Source organism: Micropterus dolomieu, linkage group LG06, assembly GCF_021292245.1.
Source record: "Micropterus dolomieu isolate WLL.071019.BEF.003 ecotype Adirondacks linkage group LG06, ASM2129224v1, whole genome shotgun sequence".
Taxonomy (NCBI): Eukaryota; Metazoa; Chordata; class Actinopteri; order Centrarchiformes; family Centrarchidae; genus Micropterus; species Micropterus dolomieu.
Genome location: NC_060155.1, coordinates 23491061 through 23510623, shown reverse-complemented (window position 1 = coordinate 23510623; position 19563 = coordinate 23491061). Strand labels below are relative to the sequence as shown.

Here is a 19563-nt window from a genome sequence, read left to right as displayed (position 1 = left end):
GATGGCTGTGTAGAACTGGATCAGCAGCTCCTTAGGCAGGTTGAGCTTCCTGAGCTGACGCAGGAAGTACATCCTCTGCTGGGCCTTCTTGATAATGGGGTCAGTGTTGGGCTCCCACTTCAGGTCCTGGGATATAGTGAATCCCAGAAACCTGAAGGATTCCACAGCAGACACAGGGCTGTTGAGTATGGTGATGGGGGGCAGAGTGGGGGGGCTCCTCCTGAAGTCCACGGTCATCTCCACAGTTTTGAACGTGTTAAGCTCCAGGTTGTTCTGACCGCACCAGAGAGCCAGCTGATCAACCTCCCGTCTGTAGGCCGACTCATCACCGTCCCGGACGAGGCCGATGACCGTTGTGTCGTCAGCAAACTTCAGGAGTTTGACAGATGGGTCTCCTGAGGTGCAGTCGTTCGTGTAGAGGGAGAAGAGTAGTGGGGAGAGCACACACCCCTGGGGGGTGGCAGTACTGATAGTCCGGGTGCTGGATGTGATGTTTCCCAGCCTCACCTACTGACTCCTGTCAGTCAGGAAGTCTGTGATCCACTGACAGGTGGAGGCTGGCACAGTGAGCTGGGTGAGTTTGGTGCTGAGGATGTCCGGGATGATGGTGTTGAACGCTGAGCTGAAGTCCACGAACAGGATCCTTGCATATGTCCCCTGCCCTGTAGGCAAACTGCAGGGGATCCAGCAAGGGGCCTGTAATGTCCTTCAGGTGGGCCAACACCAGTCTTTCAAAGGACTTCATGACTACAGATGTCAGGGCGACAGGCCTGTAGTCATTTAGTCCAGAAATGGAGGGGTTTTTTGGGGCCGGGATGACTGTGGAGCATTTGAAGCAGGAGGGAACTTCACACAGCTCCAGTGATTTGTTGAAGATCTGAGTGAAGATGGGGGTCAGCTGGTCCGCACATATTTTCAGGCACGATGGTGAGACACCGTCAGGTCCAGGAGCCTTCCTGATCTTTAGGCTCACGTCCTAAAACCAGAAATGAAATGTTACATGCTGAACAAAGCTTCTCAAAACAGCAACTTAAGGTACTCCAGTACACCCCTCTGTACTGGCTCACACTTGGACCATTCCAGGTCTTCCCCCTATAAATTACTCCACACTCCATCACTTCTAGTTTGCCACTTGACCCAGATCCCTGCTTGAGGATGAGAACAGGTGAATGAAACATACAAACATTTGGATGACCTTGGGTAAATCCAGTAAGCTAACATAAATGACTTGAAATGAACTGTGTATGTGTTGTATTTATCTAATCATGATTTCAACTCTTTCGACTAGTACTCAAATGAACTGAAATGAAATGACATGAAATGTCTCCATTAATGCTAGCCCATATGCTAAAGGTAATGCTAATGCTAAAAGTCCTATGCTAATGCTCAGCTAAGGTTAGCTTAGCATGCTAAAACCAATGCTACTGCTGGCTTAAATGAAGGCATGGGGTAGCCCCATGACAGCGACCTTTTTGGGACATGTGATCACAGTAGACGAATCACTGCCATCCAAAACATTCCCATATCTGTAACTAATAAACAGGTAATGAGCTTTCTAGGAATGGCATCATTCTATCATAATTGGATCTCAAATTATGCAGAAATTGAAGTACCATTGTCCAATGTTATTCAAGGTAAATGACTGACTGGTCACCAAAAAGTGACCCTGCTAAACAATCTGTTGTTGACTTGACCTTGAAAAGACCACTGAAATCAAGAAAAATGTTTGTATGACTTTAATTTTGTTACAGCAGCTTCATGGTAAACACAGACCAGTGGCTTATTTTTCATCTAAGCAAGATACAGTAGCAGCAGGTTTGCCAAGATGTCTCAGAGCAGTAGCAGCAGCAGCAGAGAAGGCAGTGATAGCATCACGTGATTTAGTGGGCTATCAAGATTTAACCTCGCTAGTGCAACATGCTGTTTCTCTAATTTTGCTTGAACAGAAAACGGCTCATCCTTGCAAGATGGCTCACATATCACACTGCCCTGCCTGATTTGCCTAAAAACTGAAAAGATGCCCTTTCTTAAATCTAACTCTCCCAACAGCTGAAGAACCACATAATTGTATTGCAGAAATAAAGTTTGTTTTCCCAGACCAGAGACACAGGAAGAGAAGGCTCTGTGGAAGAAATCACAGGCCTCTGTCAAAGATGCCTTCTGGTATGGGCCTAATGCTAAACCATGTCTGCATTAACACTATTATAAATATCTGTACCATTTTATAGCAACATTACCTTCGCTGTCTGTACCTCTGTGTGTATATTGTGTAGGCTGCCTCCCTCCCCTCTCTCTCTCCTTACATCCCTCTCTCTCTTTCTCTCTCTCTTTCTCTCTCTCTCTCTCTCACCCCAACCGGTCGAGGCAGATGGCCGCCCACCCTGAGCCATGGTTCTGCTCGAGGTTTCTGCCTCTTAAAAGGAAGTTTTTCCTTGCCTCTGTCGCCTAGTGCTTGCTCTTGGTGGGAACTGTTGGGCTTCTGTAAATATCATCACAGAGTACGGTCTAGACCTGCTCTTTTATGAAAAGCGCTGTGAGATAACTGTTGTTGTGATTTGGCGCTATATAAATAAAATTGAATTGAATTGCTTAAATATCTGTTTCCTTTCTATGCTAACATGACACATGAAGTTTATCATGTGTCAAAGGGAGGGATGGTAACAGAAATCAACAGATACTGTTTCTCTAAAGGGTTCTCAAAATACTCCTGTCGTGTTGCCCCATCCAAAGCAGATGTGTGTGCAGTGGCCAAGGCTTTGATAACAGAAATAATCCCTCGATGGGGAATACCACGAACAATCAGTGACAATGGTCTACATTTTGTAAGTACTGCTTTCAAGGCAGTAGGCAGGAACTGACAGGAAAACCACAGAGTATTGATGCACTGAAAAGAGAGAGTGGCACATTAAAAAATTAACTGGCAAAATGTTGTAAAACAACAGGTCTCAGGTGGACAGACACACGGATAGGGCCCCCAAAAAGACAGCTGCTAAGAATTGATTTATGTAAGAATGAGATGTTGCATTTGTAACACTATTGGCAGGGTTTTGCCAACTTTGTAGGTTTATTTAAGTATCTTGGTTCTGGAGACTGTTGTACAAGTACAAAATTACATTTCTTAATCCTTCCCCTTACCAAGTAACACCACAACCAAATACCTTTAGGTTTAATTATAGTGTTTTCTTTCTTTTCTCATTTTCCTTCAGTTAAAACAAAAACCTTGTATACTGTATGTTCTTTGACTTACAGTACACATACATTTCCATTTTGTTACAGGAATCATTGAATTTGTACATCTGTTTGCATGAAATAAAGTTGCACCAATTTTAACTTGAAATGATACAAATGTCCTATTGACAATTTTGGACTATATTTCCACAGCCTAATGTGGCTAACTAATTTACTCAATATGGCAACTTGTATTTGAACCCTGTGTACATGAACAAGGAAAATAAAGATTGAAATCACTAAACTGCATGTACCTTACCATAGAAATAACCAAGGTAATTTGAAATCAGTCTTCATGTTTGTTCAACCCTGTTTCGAGGGTTCTTTATCTAAAGTGCACTCAAGCTCCTTCCTTGCTCCTTAACAAGGAAAACAGTCCACCCTGGCTCTCACGAGAATGGAGAGATGAATAAAGTTGAATCTGATGTGTATTCGAGATTAGGACTGAAGATGATGATAGCGGCGGAGATTGAGTGAGCGATGAGAAGATAGTGGAGATGGAGACCAGGAGGCAGCTGAACGATTGCAAACCAACAGCACAGTTCTGTCTGTATTACCCTCTCAACAACAAAACAAAAAAGAAGCTGAAATGTCTGGAACTGTCTTGGAACATATCAGCAAAGAGAGCACTGTGTATTTTAAGATGCAGCTGCAGGTTGTCTGCTTAGAGATGACGAGTTACAGTCACTCCAAGGTGGCCACACCACAGAATGTATAAATGTGTAATGCAAGAAGAAGATGTTACTCTCTTAGCTTGAAACTCTGTTGAAGCTTGTTTGTGTCTGCTTGTATGTTTGCAATAAAACTCAGAAGGACACTCTTAGTGTAGCATGTTAGCATGCTAACATTAGGTAATTAACATCATTATTTCAATTCATCCCGAGGAGGACATGAACTTCTGTACAAAAAGTCATCCTTGCAGGTCTTGTGACATTTCACTCAAAACAATGAAAGTGAACATTATGGTTGCGCTAGAGAAATAAGTCAAGGAATCTCCATAATCATTCTGGGGACCATGAATATCTGCACACAATCTTGTGCCAAATTAGATCCTGAGATATCTCACAGGATGAGTTAAAACTTTGACCTGCTGGTGGTACTAGAGTAAAAGTCAGAGGCATTCATCCTCTGTGGACCATGTGTAAAATGTTGGCAACTGGCAAACATTGCCATCCCTAGAGCCATGCCGCTAAAATAACACAGCAATGAGGTCCCAAAATAAGAAACAAACAAACGTACCACTTTGAACATATTTTCTGAAGATGACGTTTGTCATGTAGCCACCACCACTGAAAGAACCAAAAGTTTTTTGCTGTTTTGCCGTCTTGCCTCGTTCATCATGGATGTACAAAGAGAGGTCTAGATGGTAATCCTAGTGAGTGAAACTCTTGCACATGCGAACCTTGATTCATCATAGTAATGCTAGCAATGTCAGGTAGGGAAGAGCAGGATGGTTGTAACATATGTCTGTCACCATCACAGTGGTGACAGACATATGGCACTGCTGGAGTGCAGGCCCACAGAGAAGCCTACAGCCAAACATTTGAACTTCATAATAAAATAATTAAACATTACTGTGTGTGTCAGACACATACTGAAATTCAAGGAAAACATATATATACAACTTAACATTTTCTTGGTGTAGGCTGTAACATTTCATTGTTGTTATTATTGTTCAACTAACCCAAACGCTCTAGCCATGTACTAGCTTACCTTACAGCTGACAAATTGGGCGTGTCACATCCATCCCCGGTGTCCCGTTTATGGCAAGCCAAGCAATTAAAAAATGAATGAATGAATCATTACCTAATGATTCATTAATGTAAGATCTCCCAGTCTGTTTTATAGTAACTAATCATTAGCTACTTACTAATTCTCTGATCATCAACCACTTATCCTGGAGCCAATCCCAGCTGACATCGGGCGAAAGACGGGGAACACCCTGGACCAGGTCACCAGTCCATCACAGTCATTTGCTGCTCTACAACATTAATTAGGAGTTACTTGTTAACTTATGTAAAGTGTTACTAATTATTTTAAAACGTTGTTTAAACTGACAAACTGTTCCATAAATTAACCCCTGTAACAAAAACGCAATGATTGTTTTTTTTTACATTGAATCAACACTTCTCTAAAATTGTTTTAACAAAAACATAACATTGTAATAATAATCCTCATGAAGGTAGGCTTTATTGCAGGACTGTTGTATTAGACTGCATTGGTTTTAGTTGGGTGTTCATACAACCGACTATTTATTCTGAATAGATAAATACATGCAGTTTATCACATCCTTTAAATGGTCAAACACTGTGCAGTGAAGATAACTCACCACTTCCTTCTTCAGTACTCTCACTTTCCATTTCTCTTGGGATTTGCCCAAAATCAACAGCATGTTACCATGACAAAACTTAGAATACGTGAATCAACCTTGTTTGAAAAAAAAAGCACAGGGAACAAATGTCGAAGGAAAAATACAAGCTTCTCCCTCTCAAACTGGCACATGGCAAACTGAAATAAACTTAAAATATGTACCTACGAAACTGTATAAGTTCAAATGTCACATGTACAGTGTATTCCCAAAAACAGAAGGAACTTTTTTTCAATCTCTCTACATGGAGTTGATAACCTTGTTTACTATACTGTATACAGTATCTCACAAAGTGAGTACACCCCTCACATTTTTGTAAATATTTGATTATATCTTTTCATGTGACAACACCGAAGAAATGACACTTCACTACAATGTAAAGTAGTGAGTGTACAGCTTGTATAACAGTGTAAATTTGCTGTCCCCTCAAATAACACATCATACTGCCGTTAATGTCTAAACCGCTGGCAACAAAAGTGAGTACACCCCTAAGTGGCTTCCTTCTGGGACGACAGCCATGCAGACCAATTTGATGCAGTGTGTGGCGTATGGTCTGAGCACTGACAGGCAGATCCTCAGACAGTTCTTTGCCATGAGGTGCCATGTTCAACTTCAAGGGACCAGTATGAGGGAGTGTGAGAGCGATAACACCAAACTTAACACACCTGCTCCCCATTCTCACCTGAGACCTTGTAACACATGACACCAGGGAAGGAAAATGGCTAATTGGGCCCAATTTGGACATTTTCACTGAAGGGTGTACTTACTTTTGTTGCCAGCGGTTTAGACATTAATGGCTGTGTGATGTGTTATTTGAGGGGACAGCAAATTTACACTGTTACAGAAGCTGTACACTCACTACTTTACATTGTAGCAAAGTGTCATTTCTCCAGTGTTGTCACATGAAAAGATATAATCAAGTATTTACAAAAATGTGAGGGGTGTACTCACTTTTGTGAGATACTGTATCTTGTTGGTTTCTATACTTGTGTGGTTATTTATACTGATGGAATCAGCCTGAAGGTTATGGAAAAATACCGGTCCTGGGTATGTGAAGCACACCTCTTTTGAACTTGTAAGTCTGATGTCTTGGATGTTTAATATCAGTTAAATTGTGAAATTAAATTAAAAGTGAAATGAAACCAGTGCTCATGTGTGCAGCTGCAGTTATACATGTACATACCCAAATAAAAAAATCACAAAAAAATGTGATGTGCAGAACAGATTCCACTCACAATGTCATAATATGTTTTAGGTAGGACTACTGCCATATATTAAACAAAAAAGAAAAATTTTTTACATAACAATATAAAATCAAATGAGGGAGTGATCTAAAGGGTCTACAAACAGCATACTCCTGAGAGCAAAGGCTCATAAGTGTGGTGTCACAGCAACAGTTTACTTAACGGTTACTTCTTTAATGGTACCTAATATGTTTCCCCATGCTGCCCTCCCATCTCATGGTCATGTGACCTCTCTAAATCTGTGCAATGGTTGAAGCATAGAGTGAGAAGGGGCGGATCTGTTGGGATTAGCCTCAGTCAACATAACATACTGACCGCACATAACACGGACGCTCACTGATGGCCACAGGCTGCAAACACCAGGACACCAACAGGTAAGAAATCCCACTTTTGTTCTATAATTTATTTAACGCCTTAATTTAATTCAGCTGAGATGAACATAATGAGTCAGTGGTTAAACATGTAAAAGCAGAGCACATGTAGAGTAAATCAGGCCAACAAGCTGTCAAGGATGATCTCCTGATCCCCTGTGCTTGGGTCTGAGTAGAGTTAATGCTCATCTAGGGTCAATGTTACAACCCGTTACTCTTACCCTGATAATCAGCAAGTCAAGTTTTTCTTTAAATATATATAATTTCATATAAAGTATTGTTTACTCACTAAATTATATGGTTACATTTTATCAAACTGTAAAAGTAAACATTAATTTAATTCTGTTCATGCCTTGAAGAGGTTTTAATTCAGCTTTCACTTTAGTAATGGTTTTGGCTGTTGTTTGTAGTGTTGGTGTACCAATATACATTAGGTTATGCAGTTATTTTTATCCACCCTCTGTCCACTTTCCCAGTAATAGTGGTCACATTGTTAAGTATTCTATTCATAGAGCACAGTAGGCAAAATCCCAGTAGACAGGATTACTAGTCTGAGAACACAGTTGGAATGAAACAAGAACTTCCTCTGCTGAACATGTCTTTTTATTCGTCACGGCATTAGTACTACTTAACGTAACTTGTGCAAATGGTGTTGCAGGGGCCCAGAATGCGATGTCTGGTTACATTTTCTTAGCATGTACAGTCACTGACTGAAATACAAATAATTGGATGGTTAATAAGTGGATTTTTATGCATATGAAATTTAATCAATGTGCATTTGATTTCTCTCTTGTGTACGTATCCACTGTTTAGTTAGTAGCCTTGAAACACACACATCTGGGACCCTTCATCTACTCTATGGCATCCTTGGAGGAAGAGCTGACCTGCTCTGTGTGCCGAGACTTCTTCAGCCAAGCTCACCCCCTGCCCTGTGGTCACAGCTTCTGCTCACCCTGCATCCGTGAGGCCTGGGGCAGCCAGCGTGAGGGCAAAAGTCGCTTTACATGCCCCCAGTGTCAGGAGGAGCACGGCGAAGTGCTATGTGACTGCTGTCCTCCCAAGACTGCAGAGGGACAGCCACCATTGGCTGTCAAGACCTGCCTGAGATGTGAAGTGTCGCTGTGTGCCGAACACCTCCAACCCCATCTGGAGAGACCGGCGTTTAGCACCCACCTGTTGGTGGATCCGCTGGGGGACCTCTCCCAGAGAAGGTGCCCGATGCACACAGAGATATTGCGTTACTACTGTGCCGATGAGAGGATTTACGTGTGTGGTGACTGTCTGCTGGGGGGAGGCCATGCTCAGCACAAAGTGAAGGCGCTGAGACAGGTGGAAGAGGATCTGAAGGTCAGCTGGAAGGCTGTAGACTATGTGTATTTTGTTTGTTCGCTTGTGCATGAGTGTGTTGTTGATCATATATGTGTGACTCCACAGTTCATTCTCCAGACCCTGTTCAGAAAAGCTGAGGAGAAGCTGAAAGATGGAGAGCGAATCCTCAAAGAGCATGAAAATATTGATTCCACTATCGCGGTGAGTAAAAATATTTAAACCGCTGGGGTAATGCGGCATAACAACATCATCTTTTCAAAATAGATCAGGCCTATGTTTTAATCACTGATCTGGTACCAACCACCAATCTATCATGATTACTTGCAGGACTCTCTGAAGCAGGATCACACCCAGGTGGAGCGGCTGGGGTCTGACCTGGAGGTCCAGGTGAAGAAGCTGGTGGTCGCTCTGAGGGAGATAACCAAGAGGGAGAGACAGCAGGTTTTAGAGCGTATGCATGAAGACTGCTCCAAGGTGAGAGAGGACATGAGCCAGACACTCAGCGTCCAGCACTACTTGGCCTCGCTGCTGGCAGAGACGGACCCCTTCCTGCTCATCTGGGTAAGATTTGGTGCTGAACTAACACTCAGAAGTACATTGCCGGACTTGTTGAGTAGGTCATAGAAATGGGTACAATTCTGATCATGATTTGAATCATATTATTGTGTAAGCAGGGTAGTGTAACATTATGATGAAACAGTTCTCTCACTTGTGGAAATGAACCACTGATTCAGCTTCTTGTGTACTAAGCAGAATATCTCAACCCAGCCGCATATGAAGTTCCAAAAAAAGCGATGTGAAATGAGGCTTAACGTTCACACAATTTCTTGTGGCTGTTCCATAGTATTAAATACTAAAAACCTCTTAAATACCTCTCGTCCAAATATGGTCACTTCTGGTTCTAAAACAAAACCCACGATGGTGACGATATGTCAGACACGAGGCTTCAAAATGGTAGTCCACAATCTAGTGGATGACATCATGGTGGCTACTTCCAGATTTAAGGCTTCACTTTTCAGACTCCGAGGTTCCCGCTTGGACTGGATGCCAGAAGGATAGAATACAAGCCAGATGCACACACATTTCCACACATATAAGTACAAACAAATATGAATAGATCAATAAAATAATATTTTAAGAAAGCCTAATTACAACTTCATGATAATGTCTGTCAGTTAGATAAGTGGAATATGTTCAGTCTAAGAATTCCTTACGTTATAACTTTTGTGAAGCGACAGAAAACATTTTAAAACAATAACATGATTGTTTGAAACTTCTTGTCTTGTAGTCTTAATTGTGGCTTTTCCTCTCTGTGAGTAGCCTTTTTGTGTAGCTGTGAGAATGTTTGTACTGTTGATTCAGCTTTTCAGTGTCTTAAATTTAGGGTCGCATGATTTTTAAATGGCACCATTCACGTAGATTTTCTATGTAGGCTATACTTATTCAGTCATTCACTTGGTATGACCTAAATCCTTGAACCTAAGTAAGCAGAGTGCAAAGGATGCAGGAGTATGTACATGTCGGGGTGGATGTGATATACAGGTACATATACATGTACACATGTACACATGTACGCAGTGCAATGAAGTATTGTGCAAAGGATGCTGGAATAAATAATTTTAAGTATTTTGTGCAGGAGTAATGACTTGAGGTAGGTGGATTTGGTAAACAGTATCTACAATATGAGAATATAACAGTATGTACAGCACTGAAATAGAGAATGGTGAATAAATAATAAATGTTAGCTAGTAAACAGGTGGCTGATTAGAGACAGAGTTACTGGGTTATTGCACAGGAATTGTTCCTGACTCTGTGAGTCAGAAATCAGCTGTTCATCAGAGTGATGGCTTGTGGAAAGAAACTGTTTCTAAGTCTGTTGGTTTTGGCGTACAGAGCTCTGTAGCACCTACCAGAGGGGAGAAGCTGGAACAGGTTGTGTCCGGGGTGAGATGGAGCTGCAGTGATGTTTCCTGCCCGTTTCCTGACTCTGGAAATGTATAAGTCCTGAATGGAGGGCAGGTTGGCACCCATGATCTTTTCTGCAGTCCTGGCTGTCCGTTGCAGTCTGTCCTTGTCCTTTTTGGTGGCAGATCCAAACCAGAAAGTGATGGAGGTGCAGAGAACAGACTGGATGATGGCTATATAGAAGTGGATCAGCTGGTTCTTTGGCATGTGAGCTTCCTGAGCTGACGCAGGAAGTACATCCTCTGCTGGGCCTTCTTGATGATCGTGTCAGTGTTGGGCTCCCACTTCAGGTCCTGGGATATAGTGGATCCCAGAAACCTGTTGAGTATGGTGATGGGGGGGCAGAGTGGGGGGGCTCCTCCTGAAGTCCGCAGTCATCTCCACAGTTTTGAGCGTGTTGAGCTCCAGGTTGTTCTGACCGCACCAGAGAGCCAGCAGCTTTGTGAGATTAAATATAAAATATCACAATCCACTTCTCATATGCCCTTTAAAATGATTAATACAGTGGAATTTATTTCTTATTATATTCATAGAAGAAAGTGTAGGATTATGTGCTAGTAGTAAGACATAATACATCCATAATACAAACTTACGTTCCTTTTCGGCTGCTACGCTCCTCCAATGAACGCCGCCTGGCTCTGCCATCCCTTCACAAATCAATCCCAGTCCTGGCTATTCTCATCTGTGACACCACGATGGTGGAACGAGCTACCACACACCATCAGAGCAGGGTCGTCCCTCTCTAACTTCAAGAAGCTCTTGAAAACTCATCTCTTCCGAGAACACTTTCTCTTATAACACCTCTAACTCCTAACCTCTAACATGCACTTCAGGTGCTCTTCTTCTTCTATCCCCTTACAATTATCTTGTATTGAATGCACTTTTTTTGTTAACTCTTACTTCCTTCCCTGGGTATTTACCCCATTGATCTGATATGAACTATGAGCTCTTACTAGTATTTATTGCTGCTCTTACTAGTATTTATTGTCAGTTGTAGATCTGTATTTGATGCTCTGTTGATGCCTGTATGTTTTTCCTCAAATGTAAGTCGCTTTGGATAAAAGCATCTGACAAATGAGTAAATGTAAATGTAAGACAAAGATGGAGAAAAAAAAATATTTTGTTTTACTGAGTGAAGGCCTTGAAACTGGCTATTGTACGACAATGATTACTTTTGTAGACTTATTCTTTCTGTAAGTGAATTCTTTTATGTCATGTTTCTTTCTCAGGCCTTTCAATCAGATGACACAAAGTAAGTCCAGAACAAGTCAAAGACACTGTGTGATGTTAGGTACCTATGTGACCTTGGCTTGACTATTTCCATAGATGTGTTGATGTGTGTGTGAGTAGTCAGGCAGTATAGATAGTAAAGACAGTGAGGCATAAAGGGAAGGTTAAAAAATGATGAATGCAATTATTTCATTACGCAAGCCTTTGATATATAGGTCATTCTGTAAAATGAGATTTGCAGTATGTGTTGTGCTCTTTAATTCTAGGTTACTAGCAGACCTGAACAGCCCGCTTTTCATCCCTGACGCCGTCACTCTGGACAGGAAACACATCTTGGAGGACATAGAGAGCAAGTATAGAGAGTTCATCACCGCCACCCTCCGCTGCCTCAGCGAACTCAAGAGGGAGCTCTGTGAGTGGCAGATAGGTGACACACACCCACCCCATTTATTTACCTTTCTGAAAGGAATGGTTTGACATTTTGTGAAATGACTTGCTGAGAGACCGATCAGAAGACTGAAACCACTCTAATATCTGGCTGTTAAATGTGAAGCTACAGTCAGTAGCTGGTAAGTTTAGCTTAGCATAATGACTGGGGAAAATGGGGAAACACCTCGTCTGGGTCTGTCCAAAGTCCCACACATTTGTCATTTTTAATTTATGAATTAAACAAATGAGAAATAACTTTTTAATTAGTGATCTTCAGTGCTGTTGCACCTTTGGGTGATCTGTTTTCCGCTGCTTCCAGCCTTTATGCTAAGCTAAGCTAACTCTCTCCTGTCTTTGCTTAATATTTACGACACTAACATTGATCTTATCAGTAAACTTCCAATGTTAATGTAAAAATGTAAAATATGATAATCTCATTTTACAAGTTTTTAAGAAAGAAAACTGTTGTTTTTCCCATGAGCAACAAAATACTATCAGTGAACATACTGAACCAGCAGAAAGTAATGTAACTCGAGCAACTAAAGATATTTAATAGTTTTATTTCCCTCTGATACAGTAACCAGTCCCTTGACTCTGGACACTAACACGGCCCACCCTCTGTTGAGCATCTCTGATGACCTTCGCTCAGTGATGCGGGTTAAAAGCCGCTTGCCCTGCGCTGCTCACCCCGAGCGTTTCGACCACTGGCCGCAGGTCCTTGCCACCCAGACCCTCTCCTCTGGGACCCACTACTGGGAGCTAGAGGCTGAGGGATTCTGGGATATTGGCATCTGCTATAGAAGTATTGGACGGAAGGGGAAAGAGGGCAATGCCTTTGGTAACAACAAGGTATTTATGCCACCTACAGACATTTCTGTGAACAAATTAATTGAGTGGGAGCCTCTGTTTGATGCTAGTGGTGTAGTGTTTTGACCACTTTTCCCTGACATATCTCTGAGTTTGTTTGTCTGGCTTCAGTGAAAATGAAAAAGCTGTTTTCACCGAATTTTCATTTGAATTCTCACTCATCACTCGTCAGTCATGTGTCATAGCAGAAACTGTTCATTTGCACTCAACACAACAACAGAACTCTCTTTCTGTGTTCTGCTGCAAAACCATCTTCCTTTTGAGGCCTAAAGCAACTCAACATTTTTACATCAAATGTCGTGACGCACAATGTAAAGTGCAGCACCATTGCTTGTGAAGACTGCCTGCCAAATCAGCAATTTCTGTCAGTTATAAAAATGTTTCAAATTGACATGGCACTATAGGTTTTTGTCCAAAAACAGTGCAAATTCAGCAAAAGGAAATGTTGACATTGAGGAAGAAGAAAGTGCAACAAGATAACATAACTTTAGAGAGCACCAGTCAAACCTCAAACTGTGAAAAACAATGTAGAAAACATGATGGAAATATGACATTATTTATGTATTAATTAATGTAGGAACGTTTCACTATCTTTCTTTGTCATGATTTATTCAAACAACAAAGAAAAGCCACAAATCTTTACATTTGAAAAACCATTGAATTTATGCTTTAAAATTACATATAGAACTAACCCATTATCCACATTGTTATCAATTCATTCAAATCAATTAATTTCAAGCTCGAGCTCTTGTTTCAAAGGGAAGCATGTTCCTTCATTAAAATGCCTTTGATAAATTTCCAGGTATCATGGAGCTTGACACAGCAGCATGACAGGAAGCTGGCTGCCTGGCACAACCGCAGGAAGACCCGTCTCACCAACCAAATGACTGGCAACCGTGTTGCCGTTGCTCTGGACTACGGTGCAGGCACCATCACCTTCTCCGAGGTGGGACCATCTAGTAACCTGACCCACCTCCACACTTTCTCGACTGCGTTCACTCAGCCAGTGTGCTTGGGCTTTGGACTCTACAAAGCTGAGCTCAACAGCCGTATCTCTATTGTCAAAGTCTGAAAATAACACTTAAAGGCAATGGCCAGGTTCAACTTAGACAAAGGCATGGCAATTCAAAGTGGCATTGATTTATTTTCACACATCTGGAACCGCACAACCCTGGGATGAAACCTTCACCATGAGCCTCTCTGGTGTTTCGCTCCCCTCAGATCTCAGGCTGAGCTCAACTTCTTCCTCATTAAAGAGACAAAACCATGTCTCCTAAAACTGTGACCAGGTGATATTCACAAGGAAATTATTTCCAGCAGGAAAAAGTGAGCAGAGAGGATATGAGTGGATCCTAGCTGGACAGCAAATAAGGAGGCTCCTTTGAAAAAGGACAGAAAGAGGTTTTGTACAACATTGAAAGATTCTTATGTGCTTTTCATTCCACTGAGAAAAGAAACGCAGTGAAACAGCACAATAAAGTTAAAGAAGGTTGTAAATGTTGGTACCTTTTTATCAGATGTTTTTTTAAACTGGACACTAACTCATTCCATCCTTTCTTAAGCATATCTGACTGAAAGCTAAATTTTGTGTAAACCAAATTATGTCAATGTGTCTAGACTAAAATAATATCTTCAGAGAAATTGGCACATATATCCTGTTAATCCAATCTGCTTTAGTGTCTTTTAAAAGAAGCTACACAGTTACATAAAGCATTGGAGGTGTAATATTTTCACATGGACGTGAACAAGCAACAAAAGGAGTATTTGATCCTCTTTAACTCAGGTTGAAGATACACAAGAAGGAATCGCTGATTTGATTGGACATGAAATAAAAATGGAAAAAACTGCCACTCACTTGCTAGCTTTGCTCTTTGAAGCAGCTCAGATGCCCAATTATCTTCCCATTTTCTTTTATTTGACTGTACAGGTGAGTGGGCGGATGTAACATAGAGGGTGAGAAAGAAGCAGACGGAAAGGGGGGTGGCTGAAAAAGAGAGAGAGAGAAAAACAGGGAAAGAGAGAGATCAGAGCATACGCTGGTTTGGTTACGATCAGACTGACTGCCGTGCTGTGAGATAATGTGAGCAGGTGAACAAGAGAACAGGGATTTTTGACCATATTTCGATAGTCCTGCCGGGAGGAAACAACTTTTTTTCACCTGATATGGAAGACAAGATTGTTCAGACGGAAACAGGTGATCTCGTTTTTATTCACTTAAAATACAGGTCATTTTAGAACACTTGTTTTAAGGTGAATAATTTATCATTTTGCAATGATGTGAAACCTTCAGTTGTATTTGTGTGTGATGAAATAAGTTTCATTAAAGCTAAGAAAGAGATGTTTTCACACATGCTGTTGCTCATGTTGGTCAAAGATAAATGAATGGTATTTAAAAATGTACTGAATGTACTGAAAGATAAATGCAAAAAGTGACATCATCTTTTTGTATGTATAGCTATTATATGTGTGTCCATAAGTGTGAAACAAAAGCACAAGTGAGAGAGAGAGAGTAGTGTGTGTGTGTGTGTGTGTCGTGTGAGCGGCGTTGGGGTGGCGGGGGGGGCGTGTAAAAGACAGATGGTCACTCAGTGGAGTTGTTCCCCCACTCCCTCTCTCCTTCACACTCCCTTCTGGGTTCTACATCTTTTCCCTGTCAACTTTCCAGAACCTTACCTCATCTGTTTTTCCCCACTCGCCTCCCCTCAGCATCTTTTATCATCTCACACTTCTCTCCATAAGTCAAAGTCTAAACCTGGATCTTCGCTCACTGTGCTGCACCTTGTCTTTTCAAACCCTTTCTTCCCTTTCCCAGCTACTTCTCCTCTGCCCTTGTGTCAGGTGGTTTTTTGCTGAAGAAATCAACTTGAAAATACCAAGAGCTTTCTTTTTGATTGTCATTCTGGCCCCTGCTGACACAGCACGTAGGCCACTGAAGAGATTTGGGATTTGTGGGGGGCAAACAATGAAACAGAGGGGAAGTGGTTGACAGCTATGGTGTGTTTTCTGAATATTATTTGGTTCTGAGACCCGTCTGCTGGTTATATTTCTGCCTGGGTGCATATTAATGTACTTTAGCTGGTACAGCCAAAACGACATAGAGGTTAAAGTTTGAAACATTTTCACAAAGACAATTTTCTTCACCATAGCATGTTTGCTTTTATTTCAAGTTGTCCAAAGTGACACTTCTATACAGTAGAATCCATCAGAGATATTCGACTAAACATCCAAGGATCAGTCATGCATCCCAAATCAGTCACCATCAACCTCCCCATACTGTTGGGTGTGCTCCTGTTGTGGGGGCCTATGGGTTCTAGGGGCCAGAATGACACAGAGCCCATAATCCTCGAAGGAAAATGCTTAGTCGTATGTGACTCCACTCCTTCGTCTGAGCCCGCCGGTAATGCTCTGGGCATGTCGGTCCGCTCCGGGTCCGGTCGGGTGGCCTTCTCTGCCAGCCGCCAGACCAACCATGAGCCCACGGACATGAGCAACCGCACCATGATCATCTACTTTGATAATGTGAGTATATGAATATAATAAAATTGTCCATAGTTCAGAGGTCACAAGAGGTCAAATTGTGTGTCAACAATGTTCTCAGTTGTAGTTTCATCTTAAACCTCTCTCTATTTCACTGATCATTTTAAAGTATCGGGATTAAAAAACACTTTCCCCACAACAGTTCTATAAACTGTACCCCCAGAATTTTGTAGTCAGAAGACTTCTGCCAATAAGATGCACATATGATTAAAGTTCTGACAGTGAGGAAAAATGCTAATGAAGTAAACACTCAACTTTTAGAATCCCAGTGCAGCCTGCTCTGATGCATTTACATGGACGTGTTGGTCAAATGTAAATGTAAAAATATGACTCAGTATCTTGGAAGAAGTCTGAGATCTAACTCACAGGTTTTTCGAAGGTTTTTTCTTCTCTGGCATACCTTGTTAAGCCATTATAGTTTCATGCGTATATCACACATCTCTCTGTCCCTCTTTTCCTTCCTCCCTTGTTGTTGCATCAGATTTTGGTGAATGTGGGCACTCATTTTGACCAAGAAAGCAGTGTCTTCCTGGCACCAAGAAGAGGCGTGTACAGCTTCAACTTCCATGTTGTAAAGGCCTACAATAGACAAACTATTCAGGTATGATACCCCAACTATGAAACATATAGTTTTCATTGCAGTGAATGAACATGCGCTTACTGAAGCCTTTATTTGCTCTCTCTTAGGTCAGCCTGATGCTGAATGGCTGGCCAATGATTTCAGCTTTCGCAGGGGACCAGGACGTGACCAGAGAAGCTGCCACTAACGCTGGCCTGGTGATTATGGAGAAGGGGGACAAGGCCTACCTCAGACTGGAGAGAGGCAACCTGATGGGAGGCTGGAAGTACTCCACCTTTTCTGGGTTTCTGGTCTTCCCCTTGTGAGGAAGGCGGAGGGAAAGCAGGCTGAAGTGTTTGCAAGGGTGATAGGAGGAGAATTGGATAGCACAGAAGTGACAATGATGAGAGAAAAAAGTGGTACAAAACATCTTTAAATTTTTAACTCTTTATACAGTGCATGAAAGGATGTGTTTTATGCAAAAGTGGGATGAAGATTGTGCAAATTAAGATAAATCTCACTTGAGACCAAAACAAAAGGAGGGGAAAACATTCAGTAAATATGATTTATCTGTGGATTTAATGTGCTCTGGGGTTTGTATAAGAGATATTTTAATTGTGACAACACTATAAAGTAGCCATGTGCAATGTGGGCTTCTGTGCTAAGACTTTTATTTTCATTCAAAATGTGCTCCACATGGCATCCTGTTTAGCTAACAAACATGTCAATCCTGCCCTTTATTCTGCAGTGTCGTATGACTTTTGCTCCTCTACTTGCCTGTTAGACTCCTGCAACAAATGTTTATTTACACAGAAATTTCTATTGATGAGAAAATATTAAAGTAAAATCAAATAAAGCTGGCTCAGAGACTTTTATTAACTGTACAGGAACCCATGTATTGTCAGATATAATATATTAAGAGAGACAATATGTTATTAATCATTGCTAAACTAACATACACAAATGACTGAGTTGATCCTGTAATGTATTAGGGGTGTGACAGCTTAACCTGCTCATGCAAAACAGTACTTCTCCTCCCTCTCATGGTACTCTACCCAGTGCCACGGCAGCTGTTTGTAAATATAGCTCTCACCAGCAGAGTTGGCGTTGGCGTGGACCAAGCAGACCAGCATGGGGCAGAGTGTAAGTGTGGTGAATAGCGGATACTCCTCGCAGGGCCACAGACAGATGGAGGCTTTGGCGAGCAGGTATGCTCTTCTCTACAGGACTGCCATGGATAAAGTGTGGTGTGCTGTCACATGTAGTCACTTACGCTTCCCTGGTTCATGACTACGACCTCTCTCTCTCTGTCTTATGTCACAATCATACTCATGATTTAAGCACAGGCCAGTAACTATGCCTGGAAATGGAGAACCAAGACGTTAATTCGTGGTGTCACATTAATGCACTGACTGAAGAAGCTTTAATGATAATAGATGGGAGACTTTGTGGACATAGTGTATAGCCTACTGATCGTAGTGAGCTATGCAGAATATTAGAGCTTCTCCTAATCTTTTTTTCCCATTGTTTAACTATGCATCATCGTAACATTTAAGCTGAGGTGAACAGAAATGGTGAATATGATATGGTAGTTGGATTACAAACCGTGCAAAATATGCCTGCAAGATCTGTTCCAAATGTGGCAACTGGTCAGTGGTAATATTATTAATTTGTAACTTTGTTTGGGAATTTGCACTACTAAAATACAATTATTATACTATTACCTGATTTTGAGGCCCTGACTTTAAGAGAGTAGCTAGCTGTTTCATTATTTCAGCTTGTTTTGTGCTTATATGGTGCATCACCAAACACCACACCTGCTGGTACCATACACAATGCACAAAATGTAGAGGGAGCAGGGGGTTAATAGGGGCCTATTTCTGCCCAGGTGCCAACAAGAAGGATAATCTGGCAATTCTTTAAATAAAAAAAAAGAATCTAAAAAATAAAACAGCCAAAACGGCGATTATTATCCTATTTTATTCTAAGGGCACTAGAGGGCACCAAACCCTCAGTCATACTACAGAATCACTCATGCAAACACACAAGTATTCACACTGATACCTAGAAGAAAGCTGATTTTAATATCTCAAAATGTAATAATAATCAACAAAAAAAATAAAAAATACGTCAATGTGCCTTTAGGTGTTGTATATTTTTTTAAGTAAGTAATAAAGCAATATCACAAGACGAAGGTGATTCCTGAGCTGTAACTAATGTAATAAAATCCTGGGGGAAAAAAGGACAGTGTCATTCACAAACAGGCCTGTTAGGCTTTGCACTCTACTGATCCTTTGAGATGATAAAAACACCGTCTATTTTTCTCCAGTCAGCTCTAAAAGGCCAGTGCTTTCCACTGTGCGCATCCACGGCAGTAAAACAGCAATGTTGAAGATCACTCAGTCAAATGATCCCAAGCTAGGCCGCATTTAGTGT

At 41.5% G+C, this 19563-nt stretch overlaps 2 protein-coding genes across 2 annotated transcripts; both read left to right on the top strand.

Annotated features, from left to right (window-relative positions):
* Positions 1–7172: 7172 nt before the first annotated feature.
* On the top strand, positions 7173–14561 carry trim110 (tripartite motif containing 110). Its single transcript, XM_046052634.1, has 8 exons — positions 7173–7214; positions 8025–8558; positions 8646–8741; positions 8868–9101; positions 11735–11757; positions 12002–12147; positions 12742–13013; positions 13834–14561. Exons 2-8 carry the CDS (start codon positions 8070–8072, stop codon positions 14101–14103), a joined length of 1530 nt encoding a protein of 509 aa, XP_045908590.1. The 5' UTR covers positions 7173–7214; positions 8025–8069; the 3' UTR covers positions 14104–14561.
* Positions 14562–16268: 1707 nt separating this feature from the next.
* Positions 16269–17453, top strand: cbln12 (cerebellin 12). Its single transcript, XM_046052507.1, has 3 exons — positions 16269–16550; positions 17050–17169; positions 17256–17453. Exons 1-3 carry the CDS (start codon positions 16269–16271, stop codon positions 17451–17453), a joined length of 600 nt encoding a protein of 199 aa, XP_045908463.1.
* Positions 17454–19563: the final 2110 nt, after the last annotated feature.

Coding starts and splice junctions, on each gene's coding strand:
- trim110 (XM_046052634.1), top strand. CDS start 8,070: ATGGCATCCTTGGAGGAAGAGCTGACCTGCTCTGTGTGCCGAGACTTC. Junction 9,102..11,734: donor ACCCCTTCCTGCTCATCTGG/GTAAGATTTGGT, acceptor TTTCTTTCTCAG/GCCTTTCAATCAGATGACAC. Junction 13,014..13,833: donor ATGCCTTTGGTAACAACAAG/GTATTTATGCCA, acceptor ATAAATTTCCAG/GTATCATGGAGCTTGACACA.
- cbln12 (XM_046052507.1), top strand. CDS start 16,269: ATGCATCCCAAATCAGTCACCATCAACCTCCCCATACTGTTGGGTGTG. Junction 16,551..17,049: donor TGATCATCTACTTTGATAAT/GTGAGTATATGA, acceptor TTGTTGCATCAG/ATTTTGGTGAATGTGGGCAC. Junction 17,170..17,255: donor ACAATAGACAAACTATTCAG/GTATGATACCCC, acceptor GCTCTCTCTTAG/GTCAGCCTGATGCTGAATGG.